General features: G+C 46.1%; 1 protein-coding gene across 1 annotated transcript in view; it reads left to right on the top strand.

The window, feature by feature from the left end:
• The first annotated feature begins 2,765 nt into the window (after positions 1–2,765).
• The window catches only part of LOC120054066 (ceramide synthase 1-like), a 94,086-nt gene continuing 78,557 nt past the window's right edge, over positions 2,766–18,294 (top strand). Inside the window, exon 1 of the mRNA XM_039001439.1 lies at positions 2,766–3,017. Coding sequence (XP_038857367.1) covers positions 2,766–3,017 — 252 coding nt within the window. The remainder of the gene's footprint in view (positions 3,018–18,294) is intronic.

Here is an 18,294-nt window from a genome sequence, read left to right as displayed (position 1 = left end):
GCGGCCCGTTGATACTTGCTGGAGGTAGACCATCTTTTCCCCCTTATGTCTCATTCAAATCAAATTAATTTATATAGCCCTTCTTACATCAGCTGATATATCAAAGTGCTGTACAGAAACCCAGCCTAAAACCCCAAACGGCAAGCAATGCAGGTGTAGAAGCACAGTGGCTAGGAAAAACTCCCTAGAAAGGCCAAAACCTAGGAAGAAACCTAGAGAGGAACCAGTCTGAGGGGTGGCCAGTCCTTCTGGCTGTGCCGGGTGGAGATTATAACAGAACATGGCCAAGATGTTAAAATGTTCATAAATGACCAGCATGGTCAAATAATAATAATCACAGTAGTTGTCGAGGGTGCAACAAGTCAGCACCTCAGGAGTAAATGTCAGTTGGCTTTCATAGCCGATCATTGAGAGTATCTCTACCGCTCCTGCTGTCTCTAGAGAGTTGAAAACAGCAGGTCTGGGACAGGTAGTGTAACAGTATAACTTTAAACCGTCCCCTCGCCCCGACCCGGGCGCGAACCAGGGACCCTCTGCACACATCAACAACGGTCGCCCACGAAGCATCGTTACCCATCGCTCCACAAAGGCCGCGGCCCTTGCAGAGCAAGGTGCAACCCTACTTCTAGGTTTCAGAGCAAGTGACGTAACTGATTGAAATGCTACTAGCGCGTACCCGCTAACTAGCTAGCCATTTCACATCCGTTACAGTAGCACGTCCGGTGAACAGGTCAGGATTCCATAGCCGCAGGCAGAACAGTTGAAACTGGAGCAGCAGCACAGCCAGGTGGACTGGGGACAGCAAGGAGTCATCATGCCAGGTAGTCCTGAGGCATGGTCATAGGGCTCAGGTCCTCCAAGAGAGAGAAAGAAAGAGAGAGAATTAGAGAGAGCATACTTAAATTCACACAGGACACCGGATAAGACAGGAGAAATACTCCAGATATAACAAACTGACCCTAGCCCCCCGACACATAAACTACTGCAGCATAAATACTGGAGGCTGAGACAGGAGGGGTCAGGAGACACTGGCCCCATCCGATGATACCCCCGGACAGGGCCAAACAGGAAGGATATAACCCCACCCACTTTGCCAAAGCACAGCCCCCACACCACTAGAGGGATATATTCAACCACCAATTTACCATCATGAGACAAGGCCGAGTATAGCCCACAAAGATCTCCGCCACGGCACAACCCAAGGGGGGCGCCAGCCCAGACAGGAAGACCATGTCAGCGACTCAACCAACTCAAGTGACGCACCCCTCTTAGGGACGGCATGGAAGAGTATCAGTAAACCAGTGACTCAGCCCCTGTAATAGGGTTAGAGGCAGAGAATCCCAGTGGAGAGAGGGGAACCGGCCAGGCAGAGACAGCAAGGGCGGTTCGTTAAAGGTTGAGATCGAGTCTGCGTATCTCACATGGGTAGGCAGACCATTCCATAAAAATGGAGCTCTATAGGAGAAAGCCCTGCCTCCAGCTGTTCACAGATACATTTTTATTTTGCATGTGAAATTATCTATTTTGTAAATGAGTGGGCCATTCAATTCATGTAGAAATTCCTCTACAGTATCAACGTGTTGTCTGGAAAAGTCGGCATCCTGTACTTGTTGTGCATCGTGCTGCTGTTACATGTTGCATTGTCGCTTTAAATTATCTCCGGTTTTAATCCCAGCAGTTGAAGAAGATAGCCGCACATAATTACGTCACGGCAACGCTGCTTTTTCTACATTAAACTCGAATTTTAAATTAAAGTGGCATTCGGAGCGGGTGGTGAACACCCGCTAGTCGCGCCGGTAAAAACGTTTACTATACTTGTATTATTATAACCGGATAGGTTTCAAGTGACTGCCATATGGAATTATGTTCTACATTGATTCCCATTAAAACAGCGCGCATTTTTCTGTCACTTGTCAAGAGGCAGAGAGCGCAGACACAGCCAGGACACGACGTTGATCACCAGCAGTGGCACGGCACAGGAAACCGAACATTGAGGATATATACTCTAGATTTTTGTCGGCGTTAATTAAAAAACAGTATTAGAAAGGTTTCAATTCCACTGGTTTGGTGTCTGGTATGACTAGGTTATTCTAGTTGATGAAATGACGGCGAGATGTTATATAAAGCGAGTAACGGAGATGAGATTATACAGAATATAACGTTAGGTTCACTAGAATCACATGTGATACTTCGACTGTACCGATCTTTATAGCACATTAGGTAGCCAGATAATACTTGCTGGATTTTTTTCTTGTAATTTAAAGGTGGTTTGACAGCTATATCTAATCTCAGAAAGATTCAGCTAGCTAGTTTGGTAGCTGTTGTAAATGCTGGTCTATCCAGTAGTGTGCATTTAATTTAGGTAACCGTAGACGGCTGACAAACTAGCTAAAATGATGAGGTAGTAGGCGTAGAATAATCCCCACCATTCTGAACAATGTTTACTGGATCATAGAATATATGTAATATTACAATATAGATAGCTAATTACGTTGGCTATTAAATAAAACGACCCGGCTATTACCCTTGGTTTTTGTGGGCCTATATTCCAATCTGACATTAATTGTTACCTATGCGAAATGGGCCCACATTTTAAATTAGAAAACAAAGAATTAGGCAGGCTACTTGAGAGGTTAAACTGATTACAGTTTTTCCGCGTTTTTAGGATAGCTGCTGGCTAGCTAGTTTGGAAGTGTAGGAGCTTGCCGCTCTGTGTTCCTAAACCAGGGTCAGTTTTCTAAATCGACGTTTTCAGTGCCGCCACAATGGACAGTCATACCGGGGACGACATGAGTGTCGGGGAGGTGGAACCCATGCCTGGCTATGCGGATCTCATAACGAGAGCATCAACAGTGATGCCCAGTGCCTTGAGAGGCTGTAGCACTTGCGGTCTGGAGCTCTCCAAAAGGACGCTCCTGGATAACGCTTATATTACCTGGACCGAAATCGGCCTTTTCTTCATCTGCGCGGTTATGTGGACGCAGATACGACGGGGACTAACAGAATGTCTGTTCCAGGTAGATACAGAAGCATTCTCAGCCGTCCACTCATTTTTGAATACTATACATCCACATATACACATTTCCCCACAAATGCATACATTCCTTCTTCAAGCACCATTAGCCATATTCTCGTTCTCTAACTATAGGGGCCTTCTTTCAGAGTGCAGCCTTCATGGCTCACTATATGGGTGTTGTTAATGTCCCATGTTTCATGTACCTTGCAGTATTAGTGGAATAAGAATAATTTGATTTCAATAATGATTAATCACATTTGACTTGTGAAGCCCACCACAGGATATGAAACACTGGTCCCTTTCTCTGGTATAATAACATTAATTATTCTCTTGCTGAATTCAACAATTGTTACTGGGACTTGTCCTCTTGACAAGTTCATCATGATGCCCATCAAATTGAAGCATATTAGGAAGACCTTCATTCTGAGGAAGGCTATGCGTAAGGCCTATATACTACGTTCAGATACCTTGAGTCTCTGTGTGTGTCATGTGGCCAAGATGAAGATCAGATACCAGGTTTAAGGTAACTGATTCAGTCAGATTACAAAAACCCTTTACCCCAGCTAACGAGGCTGCTATAGAATAACAACTCCCAGGTTACAAAGACCAGAGCAGAGATGGAGAAAGCAAGCTTTGCAGAGGGGATTAAGGACCCATACACGGAAACCACAGACCTCCCTCATCACTGCGGATTGACTTAAGACAGTAGACTGATTAGGAAATCAATGCATGTGAGATCTGGTCTACTACAATATTGTCTCACAAACTGCTGTCACAGCACTAACACATGCGGGCTGTTTCTTAATTCCATTATTTTACTTTGAGATTTGTGTGTATTGTTGTGAATTGTTAGATATTACTGCACAGTTGGAGCTCGGAACACAATCATTTCGCTACACCCGCAATAACATCTGCTATCTACACTACCGGTCAAAAGTTTTAGAACACCTACTCATTCAAGGGTTTTTCTTAATTTTTTTACAATTTTCTACATTGTAGAATAATAGTGAAATAACACATATGAAATCATGTAGTAACCAAAAAAGTGTTAAACAAATCAAAATATATGTTATATTTGAGATTCTTCAAATAGCCACCCTTTGCCTTGATGACAGCTTTGCACACTCTTGGCATTCTCTCAATCAGCTTCACCTGGAATGCTTTTCCAACAGTCTTGAAGGAGTTCCCACATATGCTGAGCACTTGTTGGCTGCTTTTCCTTCACTCTGCGGTCCGACTCATCCCAAACCATCTCAATTTGGTTGAGGTTGGGAGATTGTGGAGGCCAGGTCATCTGATGCAGCACTCCATCACTCTCCTTCTTGGTAAAATATCCCTTACACAGCCTGGAGGTGTGTTGGGTCATTGTCCTGTTGAAAAACAAATGATAGTCCCACTAAGCCCAAACCAGATAGGATGACCAGTGAAATACACCTGCTGGAGCGCGTGCTACGGGTGGGTGCTACTATGGTGACCAGCGAGCTGAGATAAGGCGGGACTTTACCTAGCAGGGTCTTGTAGATGACCTGGAACCAGTGGGTTTGGCGACGAGTATGAAGCGAGGGCCAGCCAACGGGATCATACAGATCGCAGTGGTGGGTAGTATATGGGGCTTTGGTGACAAAACGGATGGCACTGTGATAGACTGCATCCAATTTGTTGAGTAGGGTGTTGGAGGCTATTTTGTAAATGACATCGCCGAAGTCAAGGATCGGTAGGATGGTCAGTTTTACGAGGGTATGTTTGGCAGCATGAATGAAGAATGCTTTGTTGCGAAATAGGAAGCCAATTCTAGATTTAACTTTGGATTGGAGATGTTTGATGTGAGTCTGGAAGGAGAGTTTACAGTCTAAGCAGACACCTAGGTATTTGTAGTTGTCCACATATTCTAAGTCAGAACCGTCCAGAGTAGTGATGCTGGGCGGGCAGGCAGGTGTAGGCAGCGATCGGTTGAAGAGCATGCATTTAGTTTTACTTGTATTTAAGAGCAGTTGGAGGCTACGGAAGGAGAGTTGTATGGCATTGAAGCTCGTCTGGAGGGTAGTTAACACAGTGTCCAAAGAATGGCCAGAAGAATACAGAATGGTGTCGTCTGCGTAGAGGTGGATCAGAGACTCACCAGCAGCAAGAGCGACATCATTGATGTATACAGAAAAGAGAGTTGGCCCAAGAATTGAACCCTGTGGCACCACCATAGAGACTGCCAGAGGCCCGGACAACAGGCCCTCCGATTTGACACACTGAACTCTATCGGAAAAGTAGTTGGTGAACCTAGCGAGGCAATCATTTGAGAAACCGAGGCTGTTGAGTCTGCTGATGAGGATGTGGTGATTGACAGAGTCGAAAGCCTTGGCCAGGTCAATGAATACGGCTGCACAGTATTGTTTCTTATCGATGGAGGTTAAGATATCGTTTAGGACCTTGAGTGTGGCTGAGGTGCACTCATGACCAGCTCTGACACCAGATTGCATAGTGGAGAACGTACGGTGGGATTCGAAATGGTCGGTGATCTGTTTGTTAACTTGGCTTTCGAAGACCATAGAAAGGCAGGGTAGGATAGATATAGGTCTGTAGCAGTTTGGGTCAAGAGTGTCCCCCCTTTGAAGAGGGGGATGACCGCAGCTGCTTTCCAATCTTTGGGAATCTCAGATGACACGAAAGAGAGGTTGAACAGGCTCGTAATAGGGGTTGCAACAATTTCGGCAGATAATTTTTCGAAAGAAAGGGTCCAGATATTCTAGCCCGGCTGATTTGAAGGGGTCCAGATTTTGCAGCTCTTTCAGAGCATCAGCTGACTGGATTTGGGAGAAGGAGAAATGGGGAAGGCTTGGGCGAGTTGCTGTGGGGGGTGCAGTGCTGTTGACCGGGGTAGGGGTAGCCAGGTGGAAAGCATGGCCAGCCGTAGAAAAATGCTTATTGAAATTCTCAATTATAGTGGATTTATCGGTGGTGACAGAGTTTCCTATCCTCAGTGCAGTGGGCAGCTGGGAGGAGGTGCTCTTATTCTCCATGGACTTTACAGTGTCCCAGAACTTTTTTGAGTTTGTGTTGCAGGAAGCAAATTTCTGCTTGAAAAAGCTAGCCTTGGCTTTTCTAAGTGCCTGTGTATATTTGTTCCTAACTTCCCTGAAAAGTTGCATATCTCGGGGGCTGTTCGATGCTAATGCAGGATGCCACAGGATGTTTTTGTGCTGGTTAAGGGCAGACAGGTCTGGAGAGAACCAAGGGTTATATCTGTTCCTGGTTCCATTTTTTTTGAATGGGGCATGCTTATTTAAGATGGTGAGGAAGGCATTTTTAAAGAATAACCAGGCATCCTCTACTGACGGGATGAGGTCAATATCCTTCCAGGATACCGGGGCCAGGTTGATTAGAAAGGCCTGCTCGCTGAAGTGTTTCAGGGAGCGTTTGACAGTGATGAGTGGAGGTCGTTTGACCGCGGACCCATTACGGATACAGGCAATGAGGCAGTGATCGCTGAGATCTTGGTTGAAAACAGCGGAGGTGTATTTAGAGGGCAAGTTGGTTAGGATGATATCTATGAGGGTGCCCATGTTTACGGCTTTGGGGTTGTACCTGGTAGGTTCATTGATAATTTGTGTGAGATTGAGGGCAACAAGCTTAGATTGTAGGATGGCCGGGGTGTTAAGCATGTCCCAGTTTAGGTCACCTAGCAGCACGATCTCTGAAGATAGATGGGGGGCAATCAGTTCACATATGGTGTCCAGAGCACAGCTGGGGGCAGAGGGTGGTCTATAGCAAGCGGCAACGGTGAGAGACTTGTTTTTAGAGAGGTGGATTTTTAAAAGTAGAAGTTTAAATTGTTTCGGTACAGACCTGGATAGTAGGACAGAACTCTGCAGGTTATCTCTGCAGTAGATTGCAACACCGCCCCCTTTGGCCGTTCTATCTTGTCTGAAAATGTTGTAGTTAGGGATGGAGATTTCAGAGTTTTTGGTGGTCTTCCTAAACCAGGATTCAGACACGGCTAGGACATCCGGGTTGGCAGAGTGTGCTAAAGCAGTGAATACAACAAACTTAGGGAGGAGGCTTCTAATGTTAACATGCATGAAACCAAGGCTTTTACGGTTACAGAAGTCAACAAAAGAGAGCGCCTGGGGAATAGGAGTGGAGCTAGGAACTGCAGGGCCTGGATTAACCTATATATCGCCAGAGGAACAGAGGAGGAGTAGGATAAGTCATCTAGGACGTCCAGAACAGAGAGTAAAAGGAGCAGGTTTCTGGGGGCGATAAAATAGATTCAAGGTATAATGTACAGACAAAGGTATGGTAGGATGTGAATACAGTGGAGGTAAACCTAGGCATTGAGTGATGATGAGAGACAGCATCCACAGTTTTAAGAGTAGTGGCTGTTGCATTCCCATAAACTGTGTCACCAAAGTCAAGAACTGGCAGGAAAGTTGACTGTACCATCTGCTTCCTGCTGTTTAGGGAGAGGCATCTATTTCCATAAAATAAGCCTACTTTAAATCTCAGCTTCTTAACTACAGTAGCTCATACATATGTTTTTTAAACGTCAAATTATTGTCAATCTAAAAGCCTAGATATTTATAGGCAGGAACCTGCTAGATGAAATAACCATCCAATGCATAAATGTTTAATCCATCTGAAATATTTATACGAGAATTAAAAAACTGCATACATTTAGTTTTTCCCGCATGAAGTTCCAATTTTTAATCAACAAGGACTTTCTGCAAGGTGACAAAATCAGATTGCAGCTCTAATTTAGCCTGTTCAGCCTTGGGGGCAATAGTGTACATAACAGTGTCATCTGCATACAAATACATGTTACAGGTTTTTGCAGATAGACCAATATTATTCACAATGAGTATACAAACATTAGGAACACCTGCTCTTTCCATGACAGACTGACAAGGTGAATCCGGGTGAAAGCTATGATCCCTTATTGATGTCACTTGTTAAATCCACTTCAATCAGTGAAGACAGGTTAAAGAATGATTTTTAAGCCTTGAGACATTGATTGTGTGTGTGCAATTCAGAGGGTGAATGGGCAAGACAAAATATGTAAGTGCCTTTGAACGGGGTATGGTAAGAGGTGTGTCAAGAATTGCAACATTGTTGGGTTTTTCATGCTCAACATTTTCCCATATGTATCAAGAATGGTCTACCACCCAAAGGACATCAAGCCAACTATGGAAGGCATTGGAGTCAACATGGGCCAGCATGGGGGGAGGGGGGTTAAATAGTGGACAGGTCCCAAAATCGATCCCTGCGAGACACCTTTAGTAATAAATATTGAGGTAACTTGACCTGACTCAATCAGAAAGCACACATCGTGTCCCATCTGACAGATAGTTCCCAAACCACTTGTAGGCTAACGGTTGGCCATGCTGTGTTTTGGTTACACAACAGAAAGGAACCAGCCTGTGCATGGTACTAAGGTTCTGTCATGTCTCACTGAACACCGTCCGACGACGACGCATCTTTGGCAGCTGCAACTGGCCTGTCCTACGACGACTCAACTTCGGCAGCTGCAACTGTCACTGACCGACCCGCACCGCGTCCCTGTGTGTGGGGGGGGGGGGGGGGGGGGTGTACTGTCACGGAACCCTCCGATACTGTTGCTCATTCCGTGAACCAGTTCCGGAGGTCTACGTCACCGGCCTCTAGGCATCACTGAACTGTTTCATTACGCACACCTGGTTCCCATTTCCCCTGATTAGTAATTGTTTAATTCTGCTCTCTGTTCACCATTGTCTTGGTCAGTTATTGTTCCCTTGTCCGTTGGTCTTGTGAGTACCTGTGCTTTGTTGTTTCGGCTTTGGTGCTGCGTGTATTGTGCACTTGTGATTACGGGTCTCGTCCCGGGTATTGTTGTGCACTTGTTATTATGGGTCTCATCCCTTGTATTTATTAGAGGTTTTACCTCGCTCTTTTGTGTTGGTTAAATCCCCTTGTGTTTTTGTATACGTGTTTGTTTTGGGCTTCGTCCACGTGCCTTTCATGGCATGTTGTATTTTTGGGTGTTGTATTAAAACCCCCTATTACGTACTCCTGTCTATAATAATTTATACAACGTGACAGTATGAGTGTGTTACTGTGTGTGTGCGTGACATTCACGTTCACTTCCTGCTGCTGTGCGGTGCCTCAGTTGCCGCTCAGGAGGAGAAGACTTGGGCTGCAACTGGGGACAAGGCTCAGCCATGCTGGCTCAGCACACCCAGCTCCTATTATCGCAGTCAATAGGGCCCTGATACATGGCCTGCCTGCTTCTCAACAGCCACAGCGCCTCAGGGCCCAGCCAAATGCGCCAGACCAAAGTGAAATGCACTCAGCAGCAGTTTATAACCCCTATTATGAATTCCTCACTCCCTTCCCTCCCACTGCCACACACAGCTAATACATGTAGGTGAAGCATTAACCTGGTTTGAGGGCTTATCAGCGTCAGGCTGTCTCAAAATCACTTGAGAAGGTGCCCTCAACCGCAGGTCTAGAATCAGATTACCCTACCCCATGATCCTAATCTTAAGGTGCTGTCACGCCCTGACCGTAGATATCTTGTTATTCTCTATGTTTGGTTGGTCAGGGTGGGACTCGGGTGGGAAACTCTATGTTCTTTATTTCTATGTTTTGGCCGGGTATGGTTCTCAATCAGGGACAGCTGTCTATCGTTGTCTCTGATTGGGAATCATACTTCGGCAGCCTGTTTTGCCACCTTAGTTTTGTGGGATGTTGTTTTTTTGTTAGCTCTGTGAAGCCTACAGAACGTGACGTTCGTTATTCTTTTGTTGTTTTGTTTGGTGTTCTGAGTAAATAAAGTATCATGAACATGTACCACGCTGCACCTTGGTCCACTTCTTCCGACGAGCATGACAGAACTACCCACCACAAACGGACCAAAACGCGTAGTAAGGAGGAATGGACATGGGAGGACATCCTGAATGGGAAAGGATCCTGGACGTGGGAGGAGATCCTGGCGGAAAAGTATCGCCTGCCCTGGGAGCAGGTGGAAGCAGCGAGGAAAGCGGAGGCAGCGAGTAAAAGGGCCCAGAATTACACAGGGTCACAGCTGGCACGAAAGACCGGGAGGCCACTACCCAATTTTTTTTTGGGGGGGGGGGGGGCACACGAGGAGATTGGCTGAGTCAGGTTGGAGACCTGAGCCAACTCCTCGTGCTTACTGTAGGGAGCGTGGTACTGGTCAGAAACCGTGTTATGCGGTGGAGCGCACGGTGTCTCCAGTGCGTGTTCACAACCCGGTGAGCTACATTCCAGCTGTCCGCATCGGCCGGGCTAGAGTAGGCATCTAGCCAGGACGGATGGTGCCGTCTCAGCGCATCTGGCCGCCAGTGCGTCTCTACGGCCCAGGATATCCTGCGCCGGCTCTGCCCACTGTGTCTCCGGTGCGTCTGCACAGCCCAGTGCGTCCTGTGCCAGCGCCCCGCCTTAGCCAGGCGAAGGTAACCATCCAGCCAGGACAGGTTGTGCAGGCTCTACGCTCGAGACCTCCAGTGCGCCCCCACGGCCCAGTGTATCCGGTGCCTACTCCAAGAACCAAGCCTCCTGTATGTCTCCCTAGCCTGGTAAGCCCTGTGGCAGCTCCACGCACCAGGCTGCCTATACGTCTCCACACTCCAGGGATGATCCATGGCACGAAGCCTCCAGTGATGATCCAAGGCACGAAGCCTCCAGTGATGATCCATGGCACGAAGCCTCCAGTGATGATCCATGGCACGAAGCCTCCAGTGATGATCCATGGCACGAAGCCTCCAGTGATGATCCATGGCACGAAGCCTCCAGTGATGATCCATGGCACGAAGCCTCCAGTGATGATCCATGGCACGAAGCCTCCAGTGATGATCCATGGCACGAAGCCTCCAGTGATGATCCATGGCACGAAGCCTCCAGTGATGATCCATGGCACGAAGCTTCAAGTGAAGATCCATGGCACGAAGCCTCCATGGACAATCCCTGTCCGGAGCCTCAGGCGACGGTCCCCGGTCCGGAGCCTCCGGCGAGGGTCCCCGGTCCGGAGCCTCCGGCGACGGTCCCCTGTCCGGAGCCTCCGGCGACGGTCCCCGGTCCGGAGCCTCCGGCGACGGTCCCCGGTCCGGAGCCTCCGGCGACGGTCTCCGGTCCGGGGCCTCCGGCGAGGGTCCCCAATCCGGGGCTTGCAACGAGGGTCCCCAGTCCGGGGCCTGCAGCGAGGGTCCCCAGTCCGGGGCCTGCAACGATGGTCCCCAGTCCGGGGCCTGCTACGAGGGTCCCCAGTCCGGGGCCTGCAACGAGGGTCCCCAGTACGGGGTCGGCGACAAGGGTCCCCGCACCAGAGGCGCCACCAAAGTGGGGGGAGCCAGAGGTGGAGCGGGGTCTGCGTCCCACACCGGAGCTGCCACCAGGATAGATGCCCACCCGGACCCTCCCCTATAGTGTCAGGTTTGCGGCCGGAGTCCGCACCTTGGGGGGGAGGGTACTGTCACGCCCTGACCGCAGAGATCTTGTTATTCTCTATGTTTGATGGTCAGGGTGTGACTCGGGTGGGAAACTCTATGTTCTGTATTTCTATGTTTTGGCCGGGTATGGTTCTCAATCAGGGACAGCTGTCTATCGTTGTCTCTGATTGGGAATCATACTTCGGCAGCCTGTTTTGCCACCTTAGTTTTGTGGGATGTTGTTTTTTTGTTAGCTCTGTGATGCCTACAGAACGTGACGTTCGTTATTCTTTTGTTGTTTTGTTTGGTGTTCTGAGTAAATAAAGTATCATGAACACGTACCACGCTGCACCTTGGTCCACTTCTTCCGACGAGCGTTACAGGTGCAGCTACTTTTGAAGCACATGTTGTGCCCTATAAACTAATATGTAACACTGTAAAGACATTAGGTCTCTACATCGTGCCTCATCCCGATGATGACAAAGATGATTCTGGCCCAGTGGGAGTGAGATTTTTGGAGAATGTATCCTTGACTTGCAGATCCATATATGGTGTCAGGTTGGTGGAGATGAGGTTGGGGACTGTTGAGTCTGTGAAAGTAACTCAAAGTGAACTTGTGGTTATTTTTTGCATTTCTTCCATCCACAGGGAGATGGACAAGAACTGTGACTTCATTTGCTCTCTGGGGCAGGGTGCCGCTGAAAGGACTGATAACTGGGTTGGCTTTAACTGTTGAGGAGGGTCAACTGAAATTGATTATTCCCGTTGTCTGTGATGCCCACCGTTTGGTGCGATGCAGACCCAGTGAAGACCTGGTGAAACAGAAAACACTGTCTGTCCTGTTGAATTTTGATGCAGAGTCTTTACTCGACAAAGTTCAAGTTAGGATATGTCAGTTATCCCGTGAGAGCTTTTGTCCCAAACCCATTATGGTGTTTTAGGTGCCAAGCTTATGGTCATGTTGCAGCAGTGTGCAGGAGGGTGATTCCGAGATGTGAGAAGTATGCAGCAGGGCATGAGACAAAGGAATGTGTAGTATTGGTGGAAAAAGTTGTGTGTGTTTACTGTAGGGGTACCTATGGTGCTGGAGATCAGAAGTGTCCGGTGAGAGGAAGGCAGGTTGAGGTTGCCAGGATCAGAGTAGTACAGGTATGCTGAGGCAGTGAAGAGAGTAGTAGAGGAAGGTCCAGGGTGAGGGATGCTAAGAGGATCCCTGTGAGTAGGCTGAGAGCAATAGAGAGTGATAGGAATAACGTGCTTCAGTGAGGTTGGTTTCTTAGCGCTCATAGCCATGGTTATCAACTATACCGCAGACATGGAACGTAAATTACTGAAAACAGATGTTGTGGCAGCTGCAGAGAAGTACTTGGGTGTAACAGATTTTACTGCAGAAGTGTTACAAGGTATTGAACGATAGCGCCCCGTCCTCCCAGGCTGCCGACCTGGTTTAGGGTCAGATAGGACCAAGTAGTGTAAAGGTGGTGAGGTGTAGGGTTAGTTGGTAAGGCAATTTTATTTCCTTTTTTCCCCTTCCTTTTTATGTTACAAAGAATAGGGAGGCCGTGACCAGCCTCACACTTTAGTACAGTAGGTGGTGGTGTATGCACCTTTCAGTTGGTTGTGGTCCGGCAAAGCAAGTTTGAAGAAGAAGAAGCTATCCCTTTTCTTTCTGTGCCACCAAATGTTTGCATATATTGGTATAGTTAGCTAGCTAGCCAAGATCGTTTGACTTGTTTGTGCTAGAAGCAAGCCGTTTTTGCTGTATAGTCATGCACCCATGATGCTATTGAATCTGCACTCTTGTTTTCTCCAGGGCACTCGGAAACAATGGTACAGCGAAGCCTTATCGTTACATGAATTATTATCTGGGAGATGTTTTTTCCTAGTCGCACAGTGCTCCCAAATAGTCGCACAGCAAAATGTTTTGTCGCATGTGCAACCAAATTGGTTGCACTTTAGATCCCTGTTAACAGGTAAATGTAGTAGTGAGCTGTATTAGTATAGTATAACTAACTTTGTCTAAATTCAAAGTCCCAACAGCCCTGAATTTAAGAGATGATCCTTACATGTTCTCATATAAAGCTTGATTAAGTGTTGATATATAACTGGCTTCAACCAAATAGCATATGAAGAAGCAGCTCCAAAACCTCTTTAGACAACACTCAAATCATTACCAAAGCAGACAGGCAGTCCTTTATAATGATTCACTAACCAAATCCTATAAATCACTTGTGTTTGCATCCTGTCTTTCCCCTGGCACGCGGGAATGCACAGCCTTGACCACAACAGCGTTTTTTCCCTCTCTCTTCTCTTCTCATGGCAACCACTTGGTACGTAGACAAAAACACATTGTGGCTGTTCAACTGGGCAGAGCTCTGTAACCCCAACAACAAAGCTACTCTATGACAATACGATTGAGAGGGCAAAGGAAATGTGAGCTCATTGTCTCCTCAGGACACTGTAGCTCTGCAAAGGCCAGAGTCTGAAAGAGTCGTGGTGGGAGTGAACCTTCATTAGTAGTAGGCAAGAAACACATGGCTAAGCGCTTTAATCACCACTTCATTAAGTCAGGATTCCTATTTGACTCAGCCATGCCTCCTTGCCCATCCAACATTTCCTCATCTCCCACCCCTTCTAATGCAACTAGCCCCAATGTTCCCAGTGCTTGGAAGGCAGCAACAGTTTGTCCTTTATTTAAAGGGGGAGATCAAGCTAATCCTAACTGTTATAGGCCTATTTCTATTTTGCCCTGTTAATCAAAAGTGTTGGAAAAACTTGTCAATAATCAACTGAATGGCTTTCTTGATGCCTATAGTATTCTCTCTGGTATGCAATCTGGTTTCCGCTCAGGTTACGGATGTGTCACTGAAACCTTAAAGGTCCTCAATGATGTCACCATTGCCCTTGATTCTAAGCAATGTTGTGCTGCTATTTTTTTTGACTTGGCCAAAACGTTTGATACGGTAGACCATTCCATTCTAAGGGGTATTGGTGTCTCTGAGGGGTCTTTGGCCTGGTTTGCTAACTACCTCTCTCAAAGAGTGCAGTGTATAAAGTCAGAACATCTGCTGTCTCAGCCACTGCCTATCACCAAGGGAGTACTCCAAGGCTCAATCCTAGGCCCCACACTCTTCTCAATTTACATCAACAACATAGCTCAGGCAGTAGGAAGCTCTCTAATCCATGTATATGCAGATGATACAGTCTTATACTCAGCTGGCCCCTCCCCGGATTTTGTGTTAAACGCTATACAACAAAGCTTTCTTAGTGTCCAACAAGCTTTCTCTACCCTGAACACCTCCAAAACAAAGGTTATGTGGTTTGGTAAGAAGAATGCCCCTCTTCCGACAGGTGTGATTACTACCTCTGAGGGTTTAGAGCTTGAGGTAGTCAACTCATACAAGTACTTGGGAGTATGGCTAGACGGTACACTGTCCTTCTCTCAGCACATATCAAAGCTGCAGGCTAAAGTTAAATCTAGACTTGGTTTCCTCTATCGTAATCGCTTCTCTTTCACCCCAGCTGCCAAACTAACCCTGATTCAGATGACCATCCTACCCATGCTAGATTACGGAGAAGTAATTTATAGATTGGCAGGTAAGGGTGCTCACGAGCGGCTAGGTGTTCTTTACCATTTGGCCACAGATTTGTCACCAATGCTCCTTATAGGACACATCACTGCACTCTATACTTCTCTGTAAACTGGTCATCTCTGTATACCCGTCGGAAAACCCTCTGAGGTCTCAGTCCCCCCTTTCTGAGATATCTACTGCATCCTTCACATACAACACCCATTCTGCCAGTCACATTCTGTTAAAGGTCCCCAAAGCACACACATCCCTGGGTCACTCGTCTTTTCAGTTCGCTGCAGCTAGCGACTGGAACGAGCTGCAACACACACTCAAACTGGACAGTTTTTTCTCAATCTCTTCATTCAAAGACTCAATCATCGACATTCTTACTGACAGTTGTGGCTGCTTTGCGTGATGTATTGTTGTCTCTACCTTCTTTCACTTTGTTCTGTTGTCTGTGCCCAATAATGTTTGTACCATGTTTTGTGCTGCTACCATGTTGTTGTCATGTTGTGTTGCTACTGTACCATGCTGTGTTGTCATGTGTTGCTGCCATGCTATGTTGTTGTCTTAGGTCTCTCTTTATGTAGTGTTGTGTTGTCTCTCTTGTCGTGATGTGTGTTTTGTCCTATATTTTTATTTAATTTATTTTTATTTCTAATCCCAGCCCCCGTCCCTGCTGGATGCCTTTTGCCTCTTGGTAGGCCGTCATTGTAAATAAGAATTTGTTCTTAACTGACTTGCCTGTTAAATAAAGGTTAAATAAAATAAAATGAAGAATATATATCAAGCCTGTTGACAAGGAGTTCCCCACTTTCCATGGTTTTCAAAGGTAGGACCGTAGTTGAATACATTTCAGTGTTTTTATAACAGGATTTAGGCCTACATGGAAGTCTCTCGTTAGGCAGTTGAAGGGCTGGTGTACATCAACCCATTTAGAATCATAGGAAAATAGCAAATGTTTCTGTAATTGCCATCCAGTGTTGTTGTTTGTCTCCTCCTCCATCTCTCGCTCCGCTGTCAGACCAGCCTCAGCCAGAATCTGTCGGTTAGCATAGCAACAGGCTAGTTAGCCCTACATGAGCTACACATCTGACAGCTATTAGAGTGTCTGTTTTACAACGACAGCCTAGGTATTACTCTGTTCGCACAAACACAAGGGCAGCTGAGCAGACGCTACCAGGTTTGTTTGAGCTGAACCCACTGCCCCCCACCCCCAGTGTCATGTGGTCTAAGCGTCGCTAATAGAATCAACACTAATCAGCTAGCCTCTCCTTTAGATCCTACTACATGACCGCATGGCTCGGCCCGGCAGGCAGCAACATTGTTATCACAGTGACCTCATAAACCACAGGCTCCTGGCTTTATGTACAACCCCTCTTAGTGTTGCAAATTTCTTGCCTGTTGAATTATGGATAACGCCCATATGCCTACATACACACCGGGAGAACAGAACAGCTTGTGAAAAATAAATACAAAATATCAGTATTTTCCTGCTAGCACTGACTACTTTATTGAGGGAAAATGTACTTACTACGACTGTGACATCAAGACCTTGGGACTATAATATTCTGACATTTTGTTAAAAAATGATTTAGTCACATATAATTGATCTTTAGATGGTTCGTCATATGTTTGTGAAGTTAGATTTAGAAAAAGTACATTTTAAGTGAAAGAAATTGACCATGAATGTTCTGTCTGCATAAACCCATTTGAACTTGGCGCTATAAGGTTCTATCTGCAATCCAATCCCAAGCCGGAACAAATACAGATGGATCAATCAGAAAACGTCTTTGCCATCTTACTCTGAGGATGGTCTAGCCGGCAATAATGGCACATAAGCAAAAAAACAAGGCGGTCAGAAATCTTAAAAGTAAATTATGCTGTCACATCATCATCCTTCAGTGATGACAGTAATTTGTCTGATGATCATAATACATTTTGTCAATGTATTTGATAATGTGTTCTAACTATCTTGGTAAAATGGTGTTGTTCTATCATTTATATATTCAAATGTCTAATTCAGAAGTGTTGGCTGAACCCAGATGAACATTTCAGAGCCATAAGGTTCTATCTGCAATTGCACCTTCCTAAAAAAAAAAGTGATTTACAAGTGTCTCAGGATTTTGATACTTTCCATTTTAGGTACATTTTAAGGTAAGGACCTAATTGGTTATGAAAGAAGAATTCACAACAAAACAGCTCTGAGATCTGGGGTGTGAAAACTTTCATGCTCAATATCTCAGAACTATGCTTTGCAGATAGAACCTCATTGTCCCAAAGTCACGATGAATGCACTAGTTGTAAGTCGCTCTGGATAAAAGTGTCTGCTAAATGACTAAAATGTAAATGTTAAGTGAATAATTGAGGAACAATGCACTCTTAGAAAAGAAGGTGCTATCTAGAACCAAAAATGGTTCCTCGGCTGTTCCCATACTGCAGGAGAACCCTGGTCTTGATGTCACAGTCGTAGTAAGTACATTTTCCCTCAATAAAGTAGTCAGTGCTAGCAGGAAAATATTGATATTTTGTATTTATTTTTCACAAGCTGTTCTGTTCTCCCGGTGTGTATGTAGGCATATGGGCGTTATCCATAATTCAATAGGCAAGAAATGTGGGTTATTCTATGGGGAAACCTAGTCAGTTGTACAACTGAATGCATCTTCTGCATTTAACCAAACCCCTCTGACTCAGAGAGGTGCGGCGGGCTACCATAATCAACATCCACAGCACCCAGGGTTAACTGCCTTTCTCAGGGGAAGATCAACAGATTTTTACCTTGTCAGCCCAGGGATTCGATCCAGAAACCTTTCGGTTACTGGCCCAACGCTCTAACCACTAGGCTACCTGCCTCCTTCAGCAGATGCTATTATCCAGACAGCCAAAGAACCCTTTTGGAGTCCTTTTTTCTAAGCATGTGGTTAATTTTTGTCTTGCTGGAGATGACAAACCGCTTTCTCTCTGTCACTCCCTGATGGTTAACCTTTGAACTGGGCTCATGACACCAGCACTTCCTGCTCGGGGCTGTACAGCGTTCACCTATTACAGGACTGAATTAGCTGGTGGGTACGACAAGAGACTCTGAGAACTACAGCAGCAGAAGAGATCAACAGCTATAAGATAACCTAGCTAGCGCCTCAGTGTTACTGTTTTGTTTAATGGTAGGTCATATGACCACAGATCACAAGCTGGCTGTAAACAAAAGTCAATTTTGTCAACATTATAAATGGTCATGAATAAAGCTGTTATGTGACTGAATAGGTCAGAGCCTGGGAGTTAAAGGTGGTCAGTT

Source organism: Salvelinus namaycush, chromosome 9, assembly GCF_016432855.1.
Source record: "Salvelinus namaycush isolate Seneca chromosome 9, SaNama_1.0, whole genome shotgun sequence".
Classification (NCBI taxonomy): domain Eukaryota; kingdom Metazoa; phylum Chordata; class Actinopteri; order Salmoniformes; family Salmonidae; genus Salvelinus; species Salvelinus namaycush.
This window is presented reverse-complemented; position numbering and strand designations above follow the sequence as displayed.